The sequence below is a fragment of the Ambystoma mexicanum genome, chromosome 8, assembly GCF_040938575.1.
Source record: "Ambystoma mexicanum isolate Mex_15411 chromosome 8, UKY_AmexF1_1, whole genome shotgun sequence".
Taxonomy (NCBI): Eukaryota; Metazoa; Chordata; class Amphibia; order Caudata; family Ambystomatidae; genus Ambystoma; species Ambystoma mexicanum.
In genome coordinates, this window is record NC_090929.1 from 1,445,932,315 (window position 1) to 1,445,955,871 (window position 23,557).

Sequence of the window (23,557 nt, forward strand, 5' to 3'; positions counted from 1 at the left end):
GCTGGAAATCCAGACTCCAGTCTATATGCATATATCGATTGAAAACAAAAATAAGCATTCAAAAGATTTCAAAAACTGGATAGTTAGGGATGTAGCGACTAGGAAACTTAAACATTTGTAGTGTGGGGGTGTATGGCGTCCCTTTTCCCTGCCTTTCCCCTGTATTTGCATTTTTATTTGTTTGAAACCTCATTGGCCTCCTTAGATAAGGGTGAGAGTGGATAGAATGCGATGCAGGAGGGGGGTGGGAGTCATGGAGGCTGGTTTCTGCCTCTTCCCATATTAATCTTTAGTCCTTTTTCTTTCCAATAGAATTATCATGCTATGAACTGCAATTACTTTTGAAATGTATATCGGCTTCTCCAATAGGGTAATTGTGACCAAAGTTCTTTTCTAACAGTTTTCTAGAAGAACATCACCAGAATCTGTATCGTTGCGCTCTTTTCATTCGGCATGCACAAGTACTGTAGAAGAGGACGACTTTGAAAGTCCTCGTTCATCTATCTATACTAAGGCTGCGATTGAGTGGCCCTGCGGGTCTAAGAACCAATCTTCAGCTTTCGGCTACAGGCACTTTGAATGAAAGTACAACACAGCAGGTACTGGTTGTACCGCAGGATGTGCTAGCTTCTAAGATGAGCTATTACTTGAGGCTGAGGTCTGACCATGACCAAATGTGATGTTTTCTAGCACTCGCACCTGAAAGCGCAATTTATAAAATGGACACCGAATAACAGGACGCACAAAAAAAAGACTTGTTATTTTTTAATATAGCGCTTTCGCCAAAGCGCTGTACATGGAACCTATTTACATTCAATTATCACCCAAACGAAGTTGGAACTCATTTATCATCCTAGGATGGATGAAAGGTTGTGTTGGAGTTATTACAAATTATTGTGAAGTGAGGTAAAAAGGTGACCCCATAACAGTGGGTGCACTTGAAGGTGACCCCATATCAGTGGGTGCACTTGTTTCAAGACTTGTACATTGCAATGCAATCAAATTGGTTCACTTGTGTACAGTTCCCAGTGTGCATTAGGTTGTCAAATAAAAGACCAGGGCTGGAGAGTTATGTCCCTGGTGACACAAAGCCATCTGGTCACCATATTATGGATCATCTCATGTATATTGGACATTGATGAATCTAACAAATTCGTCCCCTCTGCCCAAGGGGGCGCCACTCCTTATGGGTGGTGAGCCAGCTAAGCTTAACACCCCCTAGAGGATCGGGTAAGCTTGATCCCACTTGGGGTGACCCCCCCCTTAGAGTACAGGCAATCCTAGTTTGGTGTCTGTTATGCTTGCTTGTCTACAGAAACTAACAGATTTATTGGTTATATAGGAGTTGAACCCTTTGAGAACTGGCAAATGCTCATAGGAAGGGCTGATGTGTTTTCTGAGCCCTTTCAGACACCATCCATATCGGAAGTGAAAGAACAGAGAATTGACACACCGAAGGTTGCGAGGATCATAAAACTCCAAAAACATTTTACAGCAGGAAAGTGTGTGTCGGCCATGAAGCAGCAGAGGCAGGAAAACCTCCTCCTGGCAAGTGTGGCGGGAAACTGCAAGCACCTACCCTTTGTGCCGAAAAAATGCCAGCCCTGCCAGAAACAGAGTGGAAAGGTCTGGTTCCAGAGAACCTCGAGTGGAGCATAACGCACGCGCAAGAACAGCGACTGGAGCCTCGCAGAACGAGAGTGGGAAGGGAGCAGTGGCTCCAACCAACGCAGTACCAGCGGAGAAAGCAGAGGGAGAAAAGCTGCGTCTCCCTAACGGAAAACCTGCCCGGAGGAGTCCCGCTCAGAAACAAGGTACATGGCTGCTCGAACCCAGGGGAAATACCCGGTATGGACAAACAAAGCAGGATGTGTCCCAAAGCCTGATTGCAGACCGTAGACTGGGACAAGAAAATACGTTAAACAGAACCCGAGGCTTGTCGCCAAAGCACGGGGAAAATCCTAGAAGGGGAATTTGGTGGCCTGAACAGAACTGTACACGCGCTCAAGGAGCCCAGAACGAGAGAGTTTGATTGAACCAACCACCATTCCTCAGTTTGGGCAACTGCCCATCATATAATCCTTGTTTTGTTAAGAGTTGGTTTATTTAGTTTGTGTAAAGTGGCAGGAACTGTGGCGAACCAGAAGAAGGACTCTTGTCTACATTGGGTCATGGTTTACCGTTGTTTATTTAAATTAAAAGAGAAATGCTCTCAGTGAGGGAAGGTCCCTACTTTCTAAATCAAGAAATATTGGTGTTCATTGAAGTCCAAACCATAGGTAACTAACTGCCCTGCCACTTTAAAACCTAACTTAAAGGAAAAAGGGAAGCTTACATAATAGCCTCAGAATGGGCCTCTGCCTGGCCCAACTCCTAGGCGACTTCTTCTCAGTCCCAGAGTTCCTTGGAAATTTATTTACACAGTTCGGAGTCTTCCTATAGAGTTTGTTGGTAAAAAAAATACTTGGTTATACGGATATGAAGTACTTATCACTAGAGTTTTTTATGCATTTGCACTTTATGAAAGGATCATTCTTTGTCGGACCGTCATTATTAAAGCTATTGCCTTTACGGTATTTGCTAAGCACGGCAAGTCGATTTGGGTGGAAGATAGCTCTTAGTAGTACTTAGTATTTTGGCTGCAAATTGTACCCACGGTAACTGTTCTTAGTACAATTATAAACACTGCGATAGTCCGTCCCTTTCTTATACATTTCTCGTTTTTACAAAATGCTGCTCATGTTAAATATTTCATAGTGCTGAAAAACACGAACTCCACCACCTCATGTGAATTTTTAACAATCTCCATGCAAATAATAGCAAAAATACTTTTCAGAATGTCAGTGGAAGGGCAGACGTATTGGCTTTTCAATCGTAAAGGCTAAACCTCATGCTTGTTGTGCAATAAAGCCTTTACTCGGTAACGCATTGTTTCTCGGGCAGAGTGTCAGTCAAGTGCATGCATGGAGTGTGGCTAACACATGTTCACATTTTGCTACCACAGTAGTTTATCCTATGCAGCTATGTTTGTTAACTGCTTAAGTGTTTCTGAATTATAATTGAATCCACAAGGTAGTTAACTGTACTTGTATGCTTTCCTAAGCTTTGCGCAATACTCTAGTGGAGAGAAATCAGTGAGCCTAATGTCTGCAGGACTTTGAAAGGCCAGTTACCCCAGACTGCAAGCTCAAGACTCAGCACTTATCGAGAAGCACAGCTACTTAACACAAATTGGCTCTGTGTTACGAGGTTTGATTGCATCACTCTTGTGATAAGTTAATATGGATAATTTTTAATATCATTCATTTTGTATAAAATATTTCTTCTGAATAGTACACCCACGTAACTAAGGCAGTGTGAGATTTATATGCTGATTTCAGCACCTCATAATCTAATGTTTAAAACCAACAAAAACGTAATTTAACACTTTAACAGTAAGGTGGATTTATTTTAAAACAATGTTCTATAATTAAACAATTCAAGCCATTTAATGCATCAGCAAGGCTTGCCGCTGCAATTCATGCAGCTCTGCCTTACTGCTTAATCCTAGGCAACAGGGGCATTATCGAGCAAACGCAGAAGATGGAGAAAACTGGCAACAGCCACAGCAAGAAGGGTGAGGTGGCAAGAGAGGCAAATAAACAGGATTACTGCACACAAGTCCGCCTACAGCACCAGAACATAGCTAAGAAGTGAATAGAGGGCGGACTCCGATAACTGGAGCAGATGTGATGAGGAGATGGGGGCACAGGATAAGAGTTGGAGTTGTAGGATGTTTTAATCAGGCATTCTCTAATTCAGGGGAACTTTCCACCCACCCCAAATCATGCATGCCCAATTCTCGTTTATTTAATAAAGTTCTTTTTATGATTCTAGGACCCTCTATTTAATAGAATCTATTCTTTACAACTCCCCTCCCCTCCCCTTTGAGGACAAGAAACACACAGGGTTGCACAGAAGGTATATTTTTTAAACAAATAAACATAATTGGATCTGATTACAGATAAACACATTGTTTCTTCATAAAAGGCCAATGGTGAGAAATAATCAACACACTAGTCACTTCGCTACAGTTATGAAATAGATACTTAGTAACACAAACATCACCATAGGTATCAATGCATTTAATTCACTAGGAGCATGCAGGCACCATGGATTGAATGCATGAGAGTCCAGAAGGAATCTTTCATTTGTGAAAACAGCAAATTAGTTAAAATATCCCTGCCTATCCAATTCTCGCTATTTCCCCTTTATTCAAAATACCCCCGCCCCTCGATAAACATGTCAGCATTTCAACAGCATATTGGACTAAATTGCAACCAACTACTGGACCGTCAGGTATGTAAATGGCTTGTAAAAAAAAAAATGAATGCTCAGCATGTATGCAGGCTAGATTCCCGTAATGTTTAGAGTTTTAATTATCGTGTAACAGCATACCTCTCTCACTTTAAATGGGCACCTTAAACAGAAAGAGAATGGGTATTAAATAATCACCCTTTGGTCTTCGGTTTTAACAACAATATTCTGCTTGATGGTATACCTATAATTACTTCAATTATCTTCTTTTTTCTAGGTATGCCCATTTAACTTCCTGATAATTGTTACGTGCTAGACATCATTACACAGAGAGAGTGAGGGGATCTTACTGTAGAATCACCATGTCACCTAATCTATGAAACATATCTTTCTCCAGAAGCACATACAATTCTGAAATGTTTCCTAACGTCTTGGGATGCATAATACATTTATATATTCCCACCCCTCACTACTAACAAAGAACAGGGCCAGGATTTAATCTAATTCCCTTTTTCTGATCTCTCCCCTCAGGATTACTTCCCTTTAGATCATATTCCCATATGAATTTCTTTTGGCTTTATCACAGACAGGTGGGCACCCTCTTAAGGACTGGTTCAATTCTCCCCCACTCAACAGGTGGGCATCAAAATAGGATCAGCTTCCCTCAACAGCCTGTCTGCTTTTTCTTCCACTGAAGTAGACCTGGGGCTTTAACTCCTGTTAGGCCTCACTCTTTCAAGGCACTGGTGCTAATCCAAAATGGGTGCAAAAGGAGAGCAATCTATTCCTTCTCTTTCCTGTTATTCTTCTTTCTCTCCATTAGTCAGTCAGTGAGTGAGCGAGCGAGTGAGCCCGTCTGTATCTCCCCTCACACTTTGAGTGTCTTTTGAATCTTACATAGAAAAGTAACCCCACCTTTTTGAGGTGTGTATACTTTCCCCAATCTAATTGGTCCATGTATGTGATTGGACAGTGTTACAAAAGTGACATCACAGTGGACAACCCCCTCTTCAGTCATTGGGTGTATTGAATGAAGAAGGCAGTCTGATGGGAGTAACCTCTATGCCTACTTTCCCTTCTATTTAATTTGATGTCATCTCAGTTATTACTTGCATTAAATATTGCCACATTCCCATATAATTCATTCCACACATATTACCACTTTACTCATTTGCTCACCGGATTCCTCTCTCTGGCATGAATCAGTTGATCAAATTTGTATCATTATAGGAACAATGATCAATTACTTAAACATTTTGTCTTATAACTTATTGATACTTTTCTGTAAATTATTTTCCATCTCAGTGACAAGCTCGTCCCTGCGCGGACAGTGTGCCATATACCACACTAATGTGTGCCATTTCTTTGCGACAAAATGCAAATGTGCCTAATGTGCATGCTAAAAATTACCTCACACAAATTCTACCACCTAATGGAGCATCTCTAGCTGAGCGTTCCAAAAGAAAAATGTACTTTCTACAAGTTTCTGTTCACAAATTATGGGCGAAATAGTGAAGCCCATGTTGTATTTGTTTTACAAAATATCCCTTGGCATCCACACTGGGCAAACTTACCAAGTATCACTCCTTCACCATTGACAACATCCCTATCATAGTTTCCCAAGCGATCAAGGCACTGGGCGTGTACCTTGAACCTAGCCTTACCATGGATAGGCAGGTCAATGCCATCGCCTCCTCAGCAGCATATCACTCTCAATTGAACAATGCTGTTAGGCCATTCCTGTCCCAACAGAACTGTATCACCATAGCCAGGGCCATCATTGGCTCTAGAGTGGATTATTGCAATGCCCTCTTTATTGGAACTTCCCCCAAAAAATCTGGCTAAACTCCAGATTGCACAGAATTGTGCCCTAAGGGCCGCTACAGGCATCTCGCGCAGGGAACACATTTCAGCGGTCAGGAGGCAGGTACACTGGCTACCCACCAAGGAAAGGGTTGTCTTTAAAACACTTGCCCTCACACATAAATGTCTACACGGTCTGGCAGCTATGTACCTAGCTCAGAGTATCACCAAACAAGCACTATCCAGACCTTCAAGGTCCGCCTATGTCAACCGTATCACGGTTTCTCACACGCGCAGAGTGCATGCTGGAGGCTCCAGCTTTCCAACCATGGCTGCTACCCTCTGGAACAACCTCCCAGCCCAGATCGGGTCAATCGACTCATGCAGCCATCTGTAAGGCTTTAAGAACTAGGCTGTTTGTTCGAAAGGGATTGTCCCTACGAGCTGTGTATTGCATATGTAACCTCCTATTACCCATTCACTGTAATTGGATGGATATGACATACTTTACTGTGCATTCACTGTACTATGTAATGAAACCATTGAGTAACTGTAACCTATCAAACTGTCTTTAAGCATCTATTCATGGGCTGCTTATTGTAACCCTCAAGCAAGCCTTCTTAAATCTCCTTTATAGCGCCTCGTTGCCTGTGGGCTGTAGTGCGCTCTACAAATCCAAAAATAAATGTTTGGTTTTTCTACCTGGTATCTTTTGTCCATGCTTTTAATGCAGAGCAACAAGGTGTTTGACTGGGGACTGAGCATGGCAACATCCCTTGTAGTTTGCAGTTCTTGGGGAGCCGGGGGGGGAGGGGGTTATGACTTCTGTCCTGCAGCCTTGGACAGTTCCCGGGCTTGTTAGATTTTCAGATTAACCTTTGTTTTTACAGATATTGTTTTCTCTGCCTTCATGGTGGCCTGGGAAATCAGATTAGGCTACACAGATCTGCTGAACCCCCATTAGTTCATTATCTTAAACCCACCAGACAAAGATGCATCCCATAAAAATGCTGGCTGAGGATGGATTTCCATTTTGGCCTCTCTGTGACTAAATTGCAGGCCAGTCATTATCATTCTGGGTCAACCCCCATTAATTGTTCCTTTTTTATTTTTTATATTGGTTATTTGTAATGCGCACTATACAGCAGAATTGTATGTGAAGGCGCATCAAGATAAGGGGCGTGAATAGGCATGGGGAAGAAGGTAGAAAAGGTCTTGAAATATTAGAACATGCAAGAGGACAGGAGAGGAGGGGGAAGTGAAGGGAGGGAGAGAAGGTGAAACAAAGTGCTCTGAGTTGGTCATGAGAAGATTTAGAATGTTGAAGTTCTCAGACATAAAAAAAGGGTGGTGGAGGGGGAGGAAGAGGGCAGGAGGGGAAGGAGGTGAGAGGGACAGTAACAAAACAATTCATAAGTGCAGGAACAAGTAGGTAAACTGAATGTAGGAAGCCCAACATGCAATTATGACGAGCAGCTAAGAGTGACTGTAAAATGGAAAAGCCTTGTCTCATGGATTGAGGGACTACATCAGGCATGAAGACAGCAATTAAGACTAAATGGGTATGGGTGACTACAGGTTGGAAAGCCTTGCCTCAGGGAGTGCTGGGCTACATTCGGCATTTAGGCAGCCAAAAGGCATCACAAGATGTCAAGTCAATCAGTGGGTGCAGGTCAGACTATGCACATCAGAGCAAGGGTCCAATGTCAATAAATGGATGCAGGTAGGTCACTGCACAACTCCAATGGCAATTGGGGTTGCAGGTGAGTCAGTGCAAGGCATAGCAAGGTTCCAAGGCAATTCAGGCATGAAGGTGGGAGGTGCAGAAACCTGCTAATGTATGAATGAGGGATGAAGGTAGGCAGAATAAAGCACAACACAGTGCCGTGAGCCGGAAGTCAGGATGGTGGAGGTCGGTTAAAGGTGAGAAGCAGCCCAAGCTGCGGAATCCAATACCAGGGGTGCAGGTAAGCAAAGCAGACACAGCAGGTCAGAGTAGTGGTTGCAGATATGAAAGGAAAAGGGGTGACAGTGTAAGATGGCAGATGGAAGAAAAAGGGGGGATTAAGGCAAGTGGTAATTAAAGGCAGTCCACAAGAGTGTTCTCGATTGCTGGGTCAGAGAGGAGAGGTAAAGTGGCCAGGGATGGCGAGCGGGCAGGGCAGGGTAACGTGAAGGAGCAGTGCATCACAGAAGGACTGTGGATGCCCCAGCTGAGCACAGAGGGCAGAGGTGAATCGGGTAAGAGTGGACAGCAGGGGAGAGAAGAAGATGAGAGCATAAGACATGAACACAACCCACAGCCAGTAGAGGCGACGGCGGAACCAGGGGGCAGGAGGAAGAGTCCTGATTGAGGGGGTGGAGGGAGAGAGGTTATGGGGAAGAGTGACGGTAAGATTAAAAAAGAAGACTCTTGCTTTGGAATAACCAGATTTCTCAAGGCAGCAGAGGAGGTGCAGAGCAAAAGAACTAAGTCATGCAGAAAGGCAGCAGCATCAATGAGGGTCGCAGTCACGCTTCAGCAGGAAGGTGAGAGGCAGAACGTAGGAGTGCAATGAGACCCAGTAAGTTCGAGCGATAAACAGTGCTGGAATGAATTCCCCGAATCTAAAGAGTAGGGGGAGGAATCCATAATCTGCAGGAGAGAGGGTGCAACCATGGGGCAAAGCACAAGCATGAGAAGGAAGGATTGGTCAGGAGGAGGATGGGGGGGACACCGGAGACAAGTGGAGGAGGAAGAGAGCGGAAGGGGTGGGCGAGGGAGAGGAGAAAGGTGCCGGCAGCACCCAGGAGAGCGGATGCAAGGGGGGAGAGTAGGACGGAAATGGCGGCGTGGGGGACTGGGGACTGCGCAATAGCGCAGGCATAGGAATCTGCTTAGTATAGGGTAATGACGAACATGGGGAAGGGAGATTAAATAGTAAAGGGCCCAATCCAGCCCGGGCAGGCACAGTCAGGACTTTTCATGTCCTCTGCCGTGGTTCTTCGCTTGAACCGGCTTTACCTTCCGGTCCCCGGCCAATGATGAAAAGGCATCTGGCAGCTAATCCTGATGAAGGGAGCAGGCACAGGGCTGGAAAGCGCCCTCTCTTTGCTATGCTGACAAAGCACCCGCCATTTTGATGGAGCCGGTGCTCCGGTGGCAGCAATGCAATGCAGGGCATGGTGGGCCCTCGATCCAGGCAGATCCACCACCATGGCTCTGGTGATATTGAGCCTTGCGGTCGTGGAGCTGTGGAGAGGGCCCAGTCCAAAAAGGTGAGATGTGAGAAAGCATGAGTTTCAGGGAGATGGCATGAGCAGATTAGAGACGTCAAGAGTTCAGCTATAGCTTCCATTTTATTGTGGTGCCATTCACAATTTCATCTTTTAAATTGTACATTTTCTTGTTCCCGTTGATTTTACATTTCCCCCAAAACACAGCAGCATTAAAAATTCGTTTTTCTTTCTTGAAACTGCTGTTCTATTTCTCCTCGGGTGTCAGTCTGGTACTTGAAAAGTTCATCTCAGGCCTTGCCAGTTATGGTTTTGAGTGGCTGCAAAACATTGCACATTTTTTCCCCTTGTTTCCCCACTGCTGTGTGCCTCAGCTTAAATATTGTTGTTAAAATGATACCTTGATCTGCACCTTTTCTTATGAATTAAACTTATCTACAGAATATGCCTGCATACATCCATATAATTATCTTACAATGTTTGCACGTGAGAATGTGAATGGCCATCCTTACTGGGAGGCTCCTCTAAAATTCAGGCTGTGCACCACGATGCACAGATGGTTTTTTCAGCAATTCTATCCTCGCTCTGCATCCAGAGGCTATGAACATCCACCCCCCCACAAAAATATTCTCTTTGTTATGCAGCTGTCAGCAACGAAGGTGAGATGGCTTTAGCAAATAGGCACTATGACATGTGCCTCTCACCACATAGAAACGGAGGCATAGAGGGAGTGTGTGTGTTCATCTGATCATACACCGTTTTCAGCTAATACGTTATTTTCCAAATACTAGTAGAAGTGCCTGCCCCCCGTTCCGGTTAATGGTGTACTTCCATTCCATTGTAGGACTTTGAAGGGATAGGCAACTTGTGGGGTAAATGGCATGGGCCTTGGGAATTGAAAAATGTGCTATTTGGAATCTCGCTATGCAAAACAGGTCCCTTGTGATTACTATTTTGCTCCAAAGGGAGAATGTGAACATACACAGTAAAGATTTTAAATTTGTATACCGTTTTCAAAACTAACTGTGTCTCCACCACTGTGTGTGTAAGGAAGAGGATTTAGGGAGAATACTGTTGAGGTTAAGAACACTCCTTATTGGGTAGGTAACTTCTACATTTGCGAGAGACACCTTTGTTGGGCTTATTTTTCTTTTATCACAGGATATTTTAAATCCTTTCATCCTGTGGTAAAATAACTCGTATGATTGTGGCTGGAGTATTGATGGTTACTGTGACAAATCAAAGGTGTTCATCCCTTCTCCCCAAGAGGGAGCCTCCCCCTTTGAGGCTATGGAGGTGAGCCCACTCCGCAAGAACCCCATAAGAACTTGGGGTGTGTCAGCAATTTACAAATAACAAGTAAAGTGCAGGTCTGGGCAAGTGGAACCTCACTGGGAGAGACTTCCCCCTTCGAGAACAAGGACTCCTGTTCCTGTGAGGAACTCTGTAAGCCACAGAGCTTAGTAGCATAGATAGCTTTAAGTGTTTTAAAGACTAATGTATCATATATCTGTTTGGCTGAAGGTAATGCTGGAACCTTCCATCATGAAGAAGGAAATGAGAATATCTCTTTAAGAGGTCATGCATACTTAAGTGGGACGAGTGGAGGAAGTTGGAGTAACAGAGTATCCTATGTTGGGGAAGCTCCCTGACGTGAGCATGCCTGTGGGAGATGGACCAGAGAACAGTCTGCGACTTTTGAAGAACGGCTGAATGCCCGAGAGAGACGCTGGACACCCGGCGTATCCGACAAGTGAACTGTTGTACCTCTGGAAAGCAGAGTCCTGCTGCAGGTGGTGGCAAGACCAATTCTCTTTTGTGGTAGGCAGGGCACCCAACTAAACATGTCGAGACCATTTGAGACAGTGGCTGGAAGCGTGAGCAGCTTCCAAGCGGCAGAGCCTGTATACAGCGTAAGGCAAACCGAGAATGGGAGATCGAGTACACAGAATGAAAGAGTCAATGGAAACGCAAGCAACTTCCCAATCTCCCACTGTGCATACGGCAGTAGGACAGCCGGAGACGAGGGCGCCACAAAGAGAAGGAGAAACCCAGTACCTGAGAAGAGCACCTGAGCGAACGCAAGTATCCACAACTTTCCCCAGCCTGCAGTGACGTAACTGGGAGAACTGGAGAAGCGGGAGGTCGCCGGGGCAATGGAAGATGAGAAGAGGAACTAGTCCCAGTACTCGCAAAGAGTTACTTAATATAGGCCTGGAACTATATAAAGCTGAGAAGTGAGGGAATTGAATAATCCTAGGTGTGTAATCTAAGAAGGTTCCAAACCAGAATCCAATAACAAAGGGAAAATTATATTTGAGCAACAAGCTTCAACGATAAGAAACTGTGACATAAAGTCTAGTAATAGAGGAGGACAGACAAGTTTGACAAGTACAGAAAGTGGGGGAACTATCAAGTGGGATGAAACTTCAAGCAAGCTGAGAGAATCTTGATCAGTAGACTGCTGAAGGCCTAAAACCTCCAACCAAAAAGTGAGAAACTATCAAATCCCAAAATGTTGTAGAGGAATTACAAGAGTTAATTCAAGAAACAGAGAGACTATTACTGAATATTCTGCTAAATAAATGACCAGAATAAAGACATTGATATAAAGAAGCCGTCAGAAAAGACTGGTTTATTGGGAGAATTAAGCCAATCTCCTGGAACAGTTTTTTAAGTTTAGTTTCTTCGTGGTAGGGTCAAGGTAGAACTAGATTTGGACAGAGAACTTTTATTTCTTTGGTACTACGAGCACTTTTTTGTTCCTTTTAGATAGTTTGGGAAACCCCTTTTAAAATAGGGAAAGCTAGGCTGTTCTCTTATCATTTAAATAAAAGTAGTTTGGAAATGTCCTTCTTCCGACCCACCACATTGCACACTTCATTTTAAATATCAGTTAGCGGTTCAATTTACGGCTTAGTCAGTTTATTTATTCACACATCAGATTTTGCTAAAATGAGTACTAATAAATTTGTAAATGGCACCAATAGGAGTCCTTGAATGTCGGCGGAGTTGTTAATATTTACACATTAATAGATTTTTTATGCAAACTGGGGGGCTGGTGACACAATTAAACTAGTGTGCCAAATTTGTCATCATATATTGCTTCCTCCTTTTGCCATTGAGTTGTGCATATTAATTACTACCTTGGCTTTGCTAGTATGTGCTGAAAGTACAGTGTCAGTGCAATTGAACCAGGATGTCAGCCCACTGTCTTGGATTTAGAGGAAAAAATGTGAAGTTAAAAATATGTACCCCATTCAGATTAGACAAAGAATACTAAACTGGGTAAACTCCCATTAGACTACATCTACTATGACTGATTGCTTACTTGTATATTAAATTCAAATGTATGGTATGTGACGAATCGTGGGAATTCGTCCCTTCTCCCCAAGGAGGAGCCCCCCCCCCAACCCTGTGAGGTTAGGGAGGTGAGCCTGCTCTGCAACACCCTCAATAGGGGTTGAGGCAAGTGGGACCTCACCGGGAGACTGGGACACCCGTTCCTGTGAGGAACTCCCTAAAGCTATTCACACCATGGCCTACATGAGATGCTCTTCAATTCCAGAAACTGTTAAACACCAAAACTGGGACGAAGAAACACTTACTAGACATCAAAAAGAAAAAGAACATGTCCCTTTAAATCAAAATACACAATCCACTGGGAAGAGTACGTTGAATAGCGTGTGTTTGAGCAATGACAAAAGAGAGGAACGCAGGCAAGGAAAGGCCCTGAGCTCTCTGAGACCTCGAAGGCTGGGATCCACGCAAGGTTCAAACTCGCATGATATTGGCAAGCGGGACACCAGCGATACAGCAAATCCACAGTGTGAGAAACCGGAACAGCAGGAGCCTGAAGGAAGGTCATGGTGAGACAGTGAAGGATCCGTGGTGGACAGGCGGTCCACAAACCATTGCCGATACCACCATTGGTATACAACAGCACGGTAACCGGTCACTCATTGGGTCACTGAGACACTGCAAGGAGAAGAGTAAACTTGAGAAAGCCAGCAAGCACAACCCGACGGTGGTACAGGACAAGAGGGAAGGTCCCAGATTTTCAGGGCTCTCCAAGAGGTTCACCTTCCAAGTTGAAGGTAACAGGGAGAACGGGAATAACGGGAGGCCCGAGGGAATCCATATACTGTGCACTCAACTCTTCTCAGCAGAAACTATGAGGCAAAGTCACGTCTAAAGCTGTTGTGATGCAAAAGAAAAGATTCCTAAAAGTCTGCATGTTGGGAGAAAAGAACAGTGGATAACAATACCCTGGGGGAAAAGAGAAGGAAACTAACCATTCTGTATAAGAAGAATATAGTAAAAGAGAGAGTAAACATTATGAGGAACTATCCAATTGAATCATGTGCAAAAGAAAATGGAGCAGAACAAGGTGACTAACAATTGACCTGGAAGGAAAAGTCAATAGTCCATTTGAAGTTACAGAGACGAACCCATGAAATCACAAGACTATCTGAGGATTGTGTATTAATTATGCATCCTACATACTGATACTATAAGTATCCTAAGAAGAAGTGAGACATTCTCCTGATCTGGGTTAGTTTTTCATAGTAGTAGTGGCACTAAGATTAGTTTGGACAGCGGAGTTATTTCTTTGGACATTCACGCATGACTGACGAGCACCTTAGTTAGCAACACGCATAGGGACCACCCATAGTGATAGGGGAAAATCAGGCCTTATAAATTTACATTAATAACATGTCCTCACAGTGTCCGTGTCCAGAGGCTCGCCACTGGTCGGAATGGCTTTCAAATTGACTCAGACACCTACTATTGGCATGTAATTCTTCCTAAAAGTCCTATTATTTATACCCAAAAGAATGTAATCCATAATGCAATCTTGGAAGTTTGTTGAAAAAAAAGAGTAGGTATAGTGCAAAATGTAAAAAAGCGCATGTTAAATTTGTTTTCTTGAAACCGTTGTTTTCCGCGTGCAGCTTAACAAAATTGTTGCATACATTCCTTTTGCGTTGATCACTGGCGCCAGTGTTGCCACATCGCACCCAGAGTTTGGCAAGGTTCAGCTGAGCATGTTAGCGCTGGCCTGATAGTTGGCAAAAGTTTTATTAAATGGCGTTTATAGCCTGCAGCCTGTTTATTAAACTCCTTATTTTGTCAAGTTTGGAGGGTGCTTGTCTCCCTCTGCCCTTCCAGTGTATGTGTTTCTTTTCCCGTCAGTCACTGAGCAGGGACTGGGTTTGAGACATTGAATGCGTTTTCTCTGTGCACTGCACAGTGATTGTAATGGTGGTACATCTGTGTACGACTGGTAGTTTTTATACACATGGTCCCAACAGAAACCACATTGTCTTGTTTTCAAACGTTTTGCTCAATTGGACTGGAGTCCACCTGCTGAAGTTAAGTGGGCAGGAATCCAAGCCCATGACAATTCAGCAAAAATTGCCAAACACCTTTGTAGGAGCATGTACACGCACACACATGCACTTATGCTTCTAGGAAGATATTGCATCTGTACAGCTTCTCATAGTCAGAGCCCTTGAATGGACGCCTCAGAGACCATGGCTATTGTGTTGATGGGGGCTCCAAAAATAACGGAGGTAAGCTTCATGGCAATCCTTTTGAGCTATAGTTTCATAAAAGCCTTCACTGCCTTTAGAGGTTTTTTGTTGCTGTTATTAATCAACAAGCTCGGGTTTATTAAATAATAACCACATGTTCCCTTTGGCATGGAACTGCATTGTGTATTGTCTTCCCGCTTAGCGGCGCCATCAGCGACCGTGCCAACCGGATTCCCTGCCCGCTTAAAACGGCATTCAGCTAAAGCAGCATTTACGGAAATACTTAATTTGGTCCGAGTCCCATCACATCCCTGGGGAGGTTTTGATGTCTTAAATTGAAGTTTGAAAGTGCACTGTTCAGTGTATGAATGCTCTGCAGTCTTGCTGCATGGGCCAGGCCGCAACGTGTCTCAATGCTGTTCATTTTACATTTCATTTTCTTTTGCTTCGGATGGACTTTTGCACTTCAGTAACATTACCTTTATTGGTTTGTTTCTCTACAGTCCCACTCCAATGTACCCTCCGACGTATCTGGAGCCTGGGATAGGGTAAGCGCTTAAAATGGGTTAAAATGTCCTTTAATCGCTACTGTCCTTTGCAATGCTATGCCATGTTGCAGTCTCTTCATATCACAGACAGAGCCAATGCATGATCATGCTGGGGGCCCCGTCGGTAGTTGGTGTCTCATGGGTTCACAGGTGGTGTGGAGAAACTGCCATGTATTATTTGAAGTTATTTTTTGACTCATTCTGCTAGCCGCCATTATCTTTTGCTCAATTTACGAGCACTAGAGCATACGTAATAGACCAGTGAATGCACCCATACACTAATGTTCCCTGCCTTAACACCTGTGTAAATTCATTATTTGAACAAATAACCATCACTTAATTCCAGTAACAACCTTATGCTTATCCTTCTGAATGATTTGTAATGGGTGTTTGCAAAATGTAGTGGCGCCTTCACTGCAACAGACTGAATTCAAATTGGTCTTGCATGCTGTGATTTCCTTTAGGGAGAGGGATCTCTATTGCAACAGTAAGATTACCCAACCTAAAATCTGTTATGACAGACACTTTACTCCTATACCCTAGCATGTTATTTGGAAACCTGCATGATGGTCAACAACCTAGAGACTTGCCTGGAAACTGCTTCTGATAGCCAAGGTGGGACTGGCTAGTTTGGCAATGGATGAAGAGCCTGCGTGACAGGCCAGTAAAGGCCACCTTTAAGTCCAATATGAGCCAGTTTGATGACTTGGATTCACTGTGTGAATCTGGCAGATTTGACCAATGTTACTCTCCCAAAGAGATTTGAAACCTGCCGCCGATATTCCCAGAATCATGCCGGAAGTGCTAATCGCAGTTTTTGTAAAAATTCAAATACAAATTGCAAATCCCGAACTGTTGCCTGCATTTTCTTAGTAGCCAGCCCTATATTTCATCGAAGTTCCACCTTTCTGATGGCTGATTAAAACTAAAGTGATGGTCAATGTGCAACTGAACAAATTACCAAGTGGGCAGGCCGATTCTGCTGCCAGTTTTCTCCCACCCCCCACAACTTAGACTGATTTCCCTCCAACAATCCTCTCTACTTAAATATCACGATTCCATCGCGGGCCCGGGGGTGGAATGTCAGGAGGAGGGGAGGACCCTCTTCTAATATGGTAGGGAGACGGTGGGCAGGTATGATGGCTGGCTGGCGCGAGCGTGTGGGGGGCCGCAACACTGCTGCAGCCTGTAAGGAAGTGCCTACCACAAAGGATGCAATGCCCGGCACGAACCAAGGAGCTTTGAGCACGTGTGAGCCCGGCACATGCAAAGAAACACCTAGCACGTGCGTGAAACCAACGCCCTTGCACATCTAGCCCTGACAGGGTCTGGCTCCGGGCTATGAAACCGCGCCCCGGACCACACCCTGTGCTTAGTGTTTTGTCTGCTCCTAGCAAGAGTAGTGTTCTGCTTACCGCTCCTGTTGTCAGCATCCTTCAGCATCTATTCTTTTACCGTTTCAGCCTTCAGCGTCTCTGCGTTTACCGTTTTGGCCTGCAGCATCATTCAGTATCTCGTTCTGGTCTTCAGTACTCTTCCGCAGCCTTCAGCATCCCGGTTACAGCAGTTAATCTGTGGACTTCTGGTTCTTCGTCGCATCTCTGCTTTGGACTTTAGCTCTTCCTTTCGCCTTCGAAGACTGCCTCGCCCGCAGTGTCCAAGAACTTGGAAAAGCAAGCAACTGGTGAGACTCTGCATCCTGCTCCTACCCTCGCCCTATCTCCCTCCTCGAGAACTCACCTGTGCCTTGAGTTATCCTTCTCGGGCTCTCCACTTCGGCTCCTCAGTTAGCTGCTCAGCTCCTGGTTGGTGCAAAAGACAGTTAAAGGCAAGCCAACAATCGTGGGAAAGCCAACTCCTGTTCCAGCTCATCGTGTTACAAATAGACTTACCTGTTGGCCACTGTATCCTGTGCGCTGCAGTTGTCTGACCACGCGTCTTCTGTGAAGTGACTGGAGATCGATACGCCCCAGACGCCTGGAACCATCATCGCTACAAATGAGATGATCCGTGCCCACGCGCTGCAGTCAGCCACGTCCTGGGGAAGAGAGCGAAGGGGGGAGATCCCTCTAATTTGCAGAAGATTTACCCTGCGTTCATGTCCAGATTCACCTAATACCCCCAGGACACCACAACCCAGAAGTCCCGAAATCACCCAGGCCCCTCCCAAACTCACGGTCCCTTGGAGGTTTAGCCCCAGTCGGCCGGTGGGGGAAGGTGTGGCTGGGATAAACGTCCGGGCAAAGGTCACCAGTAAGGGGGCTACTCTGCATTACAGACTGGACCAGGCACTCCTGAAAGGCACCAGAGGTAAGCGTGACATTAAAACAAATTCCTTGCATAACATCTGTGACCGTTTGGACAGCCTCTGCTGTAGATGAAGCCTTCTATGTCAACCAAGCTTTCTGTACTTGTAGTAATATGCAGCAGCAGCCCTGCATAAGTGCTTTCACCAGCCTTCAGCACAGTGTGATAAACCTGAAGGTTTCTCACCTGCTAGTCCCAGAGGATCTGTCATCCAGGTGGCCAGGACACTGCCATCACTTTTTGATCCAGTTACTCGGGGTGGACCAGTGCCGAACGATCACTTGGATGGGGAGGAGGGGTCTTCATGGAGTGGGACATCCTACCAGGTAGGATGTCTAGGAATTCACACCACCCCCGTTAACCGGCACAAAAACATTCTCACGGACAGTTCACCGTGAGCGACAACGGACTAACACCATGGACAGGCAAGGTCAGGCAATTACGGATTATTACACACACCTGACTTCCATCACATCTCCTCAATCGGATAAAAGGCGGAGAATGTAAGCACACTCTTTGAGCAAGGTAAACCACACAAGGAAACAACAGTTCGAAGATGTCAGTTTAATACAAGGAGAAAGACAGTTAGACCAGAGAGAGTCGCAAGAGGGAAGTACCAGTGACCTCCAAAGACTGTTACTTTCGTGAGCCTTGGAAAGTAAGAAACTGAAGACCAGGAACTAAGGCTGATGAAACCTGCACAGTGTGTCGGTGGTACCCGGGCCTCTCCTGCCTCGATAACCAATGCGGGGAGGCCCGATTGCTGCTGTGGTACTGTCCTTGGCTCCTACAACAAAGCCGGTTCAGAAAAGGCAGCACAGCTGGTGAGTTAGAGAGACTGATAACAAATCAGCGTGTGTTGTGAACCAAGGTTGCAAGCGGAAACATTGTACAAAGAGAACAGTGTGTAAGGCGTTTGCAAAGAGCGACGCAGATGTAATTGGAAACCAAAAGAATTAATTGAACTTTGTGTACAGTATCTGGGGTTGTCGCCCAAGTTCAATCAGAGTGTTCCGGCGCCACGTGGCTGTTCATTGGAAGGTCTCGATTAGGTATCAAACTGATGCTGAGTGTGAGAGAAAGGAATACTGAAATCGAAGTGGTCATGCAACGGGTCTTGCTAAATCCTGTGCACATTCGGAAGTCTTTGATAGTTAAAAGTACACCGCAGTTGGTCCGAGCCCAGCTGAGGGAGACTAATTGAGTGAAAAAAAGGAATCTGAGACCGACTGAGGGGGATCCAGGGCGAATGCCCAAATGGAATACTGGTAAAAAGGAAAAGAAGCTTTACGTGTTGTTTTGTGGACACCAGGCCCTCTGAGTCAAGAGATTTGCAAGAAACGGGGAGCCATGGACACAGTATGTACTGAACTGTGAAACTAGAACTGTATCCTCATGCCACAGATGCCAGATTGTGTGCTTTGCTCGAGTGAAATGTGTTGCTCCTGCAGGAGAACGTGGAGGGAGACCACCAGCCCAATCATCCTGACTTATCATTTTGTGAACACTTCTTTCTCCAGCAAGGGGTCTGGTATGGATTCACATGCTCATGAATATTCCCTGTCGTCAGGCCCGGAATACTTGGTAAAAGAAAAAAGTTTCTTTTTCACTTACAAACTGTGTTTCTCCTCTAAACCAATCTCTGCACACCAGCCAATTACTGCCCTCTCCCTAAGCCCCTCCTCTGGCAGCCATCTTCAGATTTTTACAGCACGTTCAAGTGTTGGGAGTCTTCGAGTGTTGCTCCGTGAGCTATTGTACAATTTTTGCTCTTTGTTTTGTGACGGTCCTATTTTTGTCAAACGGAACCCGTGTGCTCTTCTCTTTATCGGCCAGCAAGCAAGGATCCATTTGTCCGTGAATTTCAGTGCCCCTCAAGGGCAGGGATCGTTAAGTTTTCGTCGAAGTTTCCAGAAGGACACCGGGCTGAGAAGGAGGGAAGTTCCCTTTTTCAAGCTCTGCTCCAGCTGCGGACTGCGGAACGTGTTTGCGGAGGAAAAACACCACCTTCAATGCCTCGAATATCCTCACCCAAACCACAAAGAAGGGGATTGTGAGATCTGTATCGAGTTCTTCAAGGGAACAATGAAGGATCGCCAAGGCCTCTGTCCCGTTACCGAAGCAGGGTCATGCCTCACCTAGGACCGGCTGGTCCGATGAGTGGGCTTCTAAGTCCTTTGAGGATGCTCCATCCGTGGGGGCCCAAGACAAGGCCAAGCACTGCAAGTCTGTTTACGTTGGGGTCGCTGCGCGAGCGGATCCCGTGATGGGCAGGGCGCGTTCAACCTCACCATCTGCCTCCATCTACAGCCGTCAATCAAGTTCCTCCTCAAAAAGGAAATCGACCGACCCGGCTAAGCTGCGGGAGAAGCCTAAGGTGGAAGAAAAGGCTGCCGACCTGCCCAAGAAGGCTCCGGCGGTACAGGAAAAATCGGCGTCCACGATTGAGATGGTAGCAGCGGCTCTCTCAAAGGCCAAAGGGGCTGACCTTGTGAAGGTACCCTCGAATGCGCCCAGGGTGTCCCTATCCCCGAGGTGGGAGGCCTCGGCAGGGGTGGTGGCAGTGACACCGGAAAAGAGGATGCTGTCACTGAGCCTGACGGAGACCACCCAGGATGCAAAAAGGGGGCGCAATGAGGTCCCAGGCCACCCACAGGCCATACCCCAAGACATGGATGTTTCTTCCTCTGGTGAGGAGGACCAGGAGTCCGTACACATGATCCACCAGGACGTGGAGGACGACGGCAGAAACAGCGCGGGGCCTAGTAGGCTTACTGCCCTGACCCCCGCAGAGAGCTACATCTCTGGACATCCTTTTGACCCTACACACGTTGGTGTCTGAAATCCAGAAAAGGATGCTGCAAGCCCCTGCTCCGGTAGCTCCAGATCAGCCTCTTGCAAAAAAGAGAAATTGCTATCCAACGCTGCCGCATCATCCTCCACACCCACGCCAAGTGCCCTCTGGGGGACCCAGACACGGTTTGCCACAGCCGAGGGCATCCCCACCGGATGAGGTGGGATTGTTTCATGCCATGGTCGCCAGAGTTGACACCCGAGGAGATCAAAAAGGAAGGCTTCCTCTACCAGAGGCGCGAGGCCAAGAGGAAGTCCATCATGGTGGTGCCCCTCCTGGATGAAGTATGGGAGAAAGGCCTTGCCCTGTTGAAGAATTTCACCTCGGCCCTGGCAAAGTGGGATAGACTACAGTAAAAGTATTGGGTGCCGGACTCTGCTGCCAGGTGCCTACGGTCACAACCGTCGCCTGACTCTGTGGTGTCGGCGGCTGCGAGGTAGAGATTGTCTAACCCATCGTCATCGGCCTCAGTCCCTCCGACAGCGAGGGGAAGAAGTTGGACACCATGGGGAGAAAGGTCATCTATTCTGCAGCCTCTTTGGGGTTCCTGGACGCCCGTTGGATACAAGTGGCCGGAAGCTTTGCAGACAAGATCCTGCTCAATGAGGAGTTCCGTCGGGCGGGTGGAGCCGACACAACATCGTCTGGGGCACATGGTTTCAAAACCCCCCCTCATACCAGGAGACGGTCACCACGGACGCTTCCCTGGAGGGCTGGGGAGCCCACACCAGACATCTGCACGCCAGAGGCCTGTGGCTGCCGGAGGAGAAAGATCATCACATCAATGTCATGGAGCTGCAGTGAGTATTTTGGGCCCTCAAGTCTTTCCTGCCATCTCTGAAGGGCAAGGTGGTGTAGATCTTCAGACACCACCACGGTGTTCTACATCAAGAGGCAGGGGGGCACCCGATCACCAGCCCTCTCCAAAGAAGCGCAGAGGTTGTGGCAGTGGGCCGTCAGTCAGGATATGTTCCTCATCCCCGTTCACCTGACGGGAGTCAAGAACACCATTGCTGACTCCCTCAGCAGGGAGTTGTGCTCCTGCCACAAGTTCGGCAGAACCAGGTGGATTGCATCTTCATTAAGTGGGGCAGGCTTCAAATCGATCTGTTTGCGAAAGCGGCGAACTCCAAATGCCAGACGTTTGCCATCAGTCAACTCAAACAGTGTTGATGCCGGATGATACTCATCGCCCTGGCTTGACCGAGGCGGATTTGGTAACCAGACCTTCTCATCCTGTCAGCCTCGATGCCAGTCAAGCTGCCGGTGGTTGCGGATATACTCAACAGAGAAGGAGGCGCAATGCTGCATCACGACCTAGGATCACTGAACCTGAGGGCTTGGCTCCTGCAGCTCTAGAGTTTGGAGGATACAAGTTGCCCGTGGACTGCAGGGAGGTCCTTGCCAAGGCCAGAGCATCATCGACTCTTAAATACTATGGTCACAAGTGGAACCATTTTGCTACGTGGTGCCAGTCGCAGAAAATCAACCCTCTGAGGGTCATGGCACGCAGAGTCTTCATACTTGTTGTCCTTGGCCAAGGCGGGGCTGGCACACGCCTCTATTAAGGTGCATCTGGTGGCTATCACCCGCTACACCAGGTTTCCAGGAAGATCTTCTCTTTGGTCTCACCAAGGAGTTCCTCAAAGGACTGTTCAGATCTTTCCTGCTGGGAAAGGCTCCTGCCCCAGCGTGGGAACTCCACGTGGTGCTGAGGAGGATCATGGGAGTACCCTTCAGGTCTATGCATCAGGTCCCTCTCAAGTTCCTCTCATGGAAAACAGCTTTCCTTGTGGCCATCACCTCTGCCAGGAGAGTGGGTGAGATCCAGGCACTGTCCTGCAAACTGCCATAACTGACTTTTCACGAGTCAAGGTCGGTCTGCGGACGCACCCCTCCTTCATGCCAAAGGTTCAGTCGAAATTCCACCCAACAAGCCTTTAGTGTTACTTGTGTTTTTTCCGAAGCCTTCTTCACCTGCCGAAAGTGCCTTGCACTTGCTGGACGTTGCTCATGCTCTGAAGTTCTACATGGCACGCACAGAGTTTTCAGATAACGTCTCAGCTATTTGTGAACTTTGGTCCTGTTAACCATGGGAAGGCCTTGACCAAGGCTTCCATATCGAGGTGACTTTCCGGCTGTATCCCAGTGTCATCGGTTGGCCAACCGACCACTGCCCGGCTGTCCGAGAGCCCATTCCACCAGAGCGATCGCTGGAACAACTTTGTTCCTGTCTGTGTGCCCCTGGTGGACATCTGCAGGGCCGCTATGTGGAGGTCTATGCACACCTTCACAAGGTTCTACTGCGTCGACAGGGATTCCAGAGAGGAGTACAGGGTCGGCTAAGCAGTGCTGCACAACCTGTTCTCTTGAGGTGTGTCTGTTCCAGAAGTAATAGTTTTGCTTCCGTTTAGCCTTGCCACCTCCCGTGGTTGTGTAATGTGGTACTGCTATATACTCCTTATTCATGAGCATGTGAATCCATGCCAGACCCCATGCTGGAGAAGGAACAAGTTACTTACTTTTATCTACAGCTCTCCAGCATGGGTCTGGCATTGATTCACATTCAAACCTCTCTCCTACCCCTCTGCGGCTCTTCTGGTCATACTGCCAATGCATGCGCTTACCAAATCTGAAGATGGCTACCAGAGGAGGGGCTTAGGGAGAGGGCAGTCATTGGCTGGGGACCCAGAGTGCAGTGATTAGTTTAGAGGAGAAATACAGTTTGTAAGTGAAAGTGAAATTGTTTTTTCTTTTACCGAGTATTCCAGGCCTGACAACAGGGAATATTCATGAGCATGTGAATCCATGCCAGTCCCATGCTGGAGAACAATAGTTACAGGTATGTAACTTGTTCCTTCTTTTTCATGAACTTCACCCCACACTATTTGTAAATTAGTAGTAAGGATTGGCAATAGTTATTTTTTAGGATAGGCCCTTTTATCTTGACAAGACTCCACTAGGACTGCATTCTTTATGATTTCATGGTCATAGCT

At 46.4% G+C, this 23,557-nt stretch overlaps 1 protein-coding gene across 11 annotated transcripts in view; it reads left to right on the plus strand.

Moving 5' to 3' along the window:
- LDB1 (LIM domain binding 1) overlaps positions 1-23,557 on the plus strand; it is a 590,338-nt gene that overhangs the window by 431,115 nt on the left and 135,666 nt on the right. For 9 of the 11 annotated variants that reach the window (XM_069611602.1, XM_069611601.1, XM_069611603.1 and 6 more), the window contains exon 3: positions 15,356-15,400. The exons of the other annotated variants lie outside the window; for them this stretch is intronic. In XM_069611602.1, coding sequence (XP_069467703.1) covers positions 15,356-15,400 — 45 coding nt within the window. The remainder of the gene's footprint in view (positions 1-15,355; positions 15,401-23,557) is intronic. 11 annotated transcript variants of the gene reach the window in all.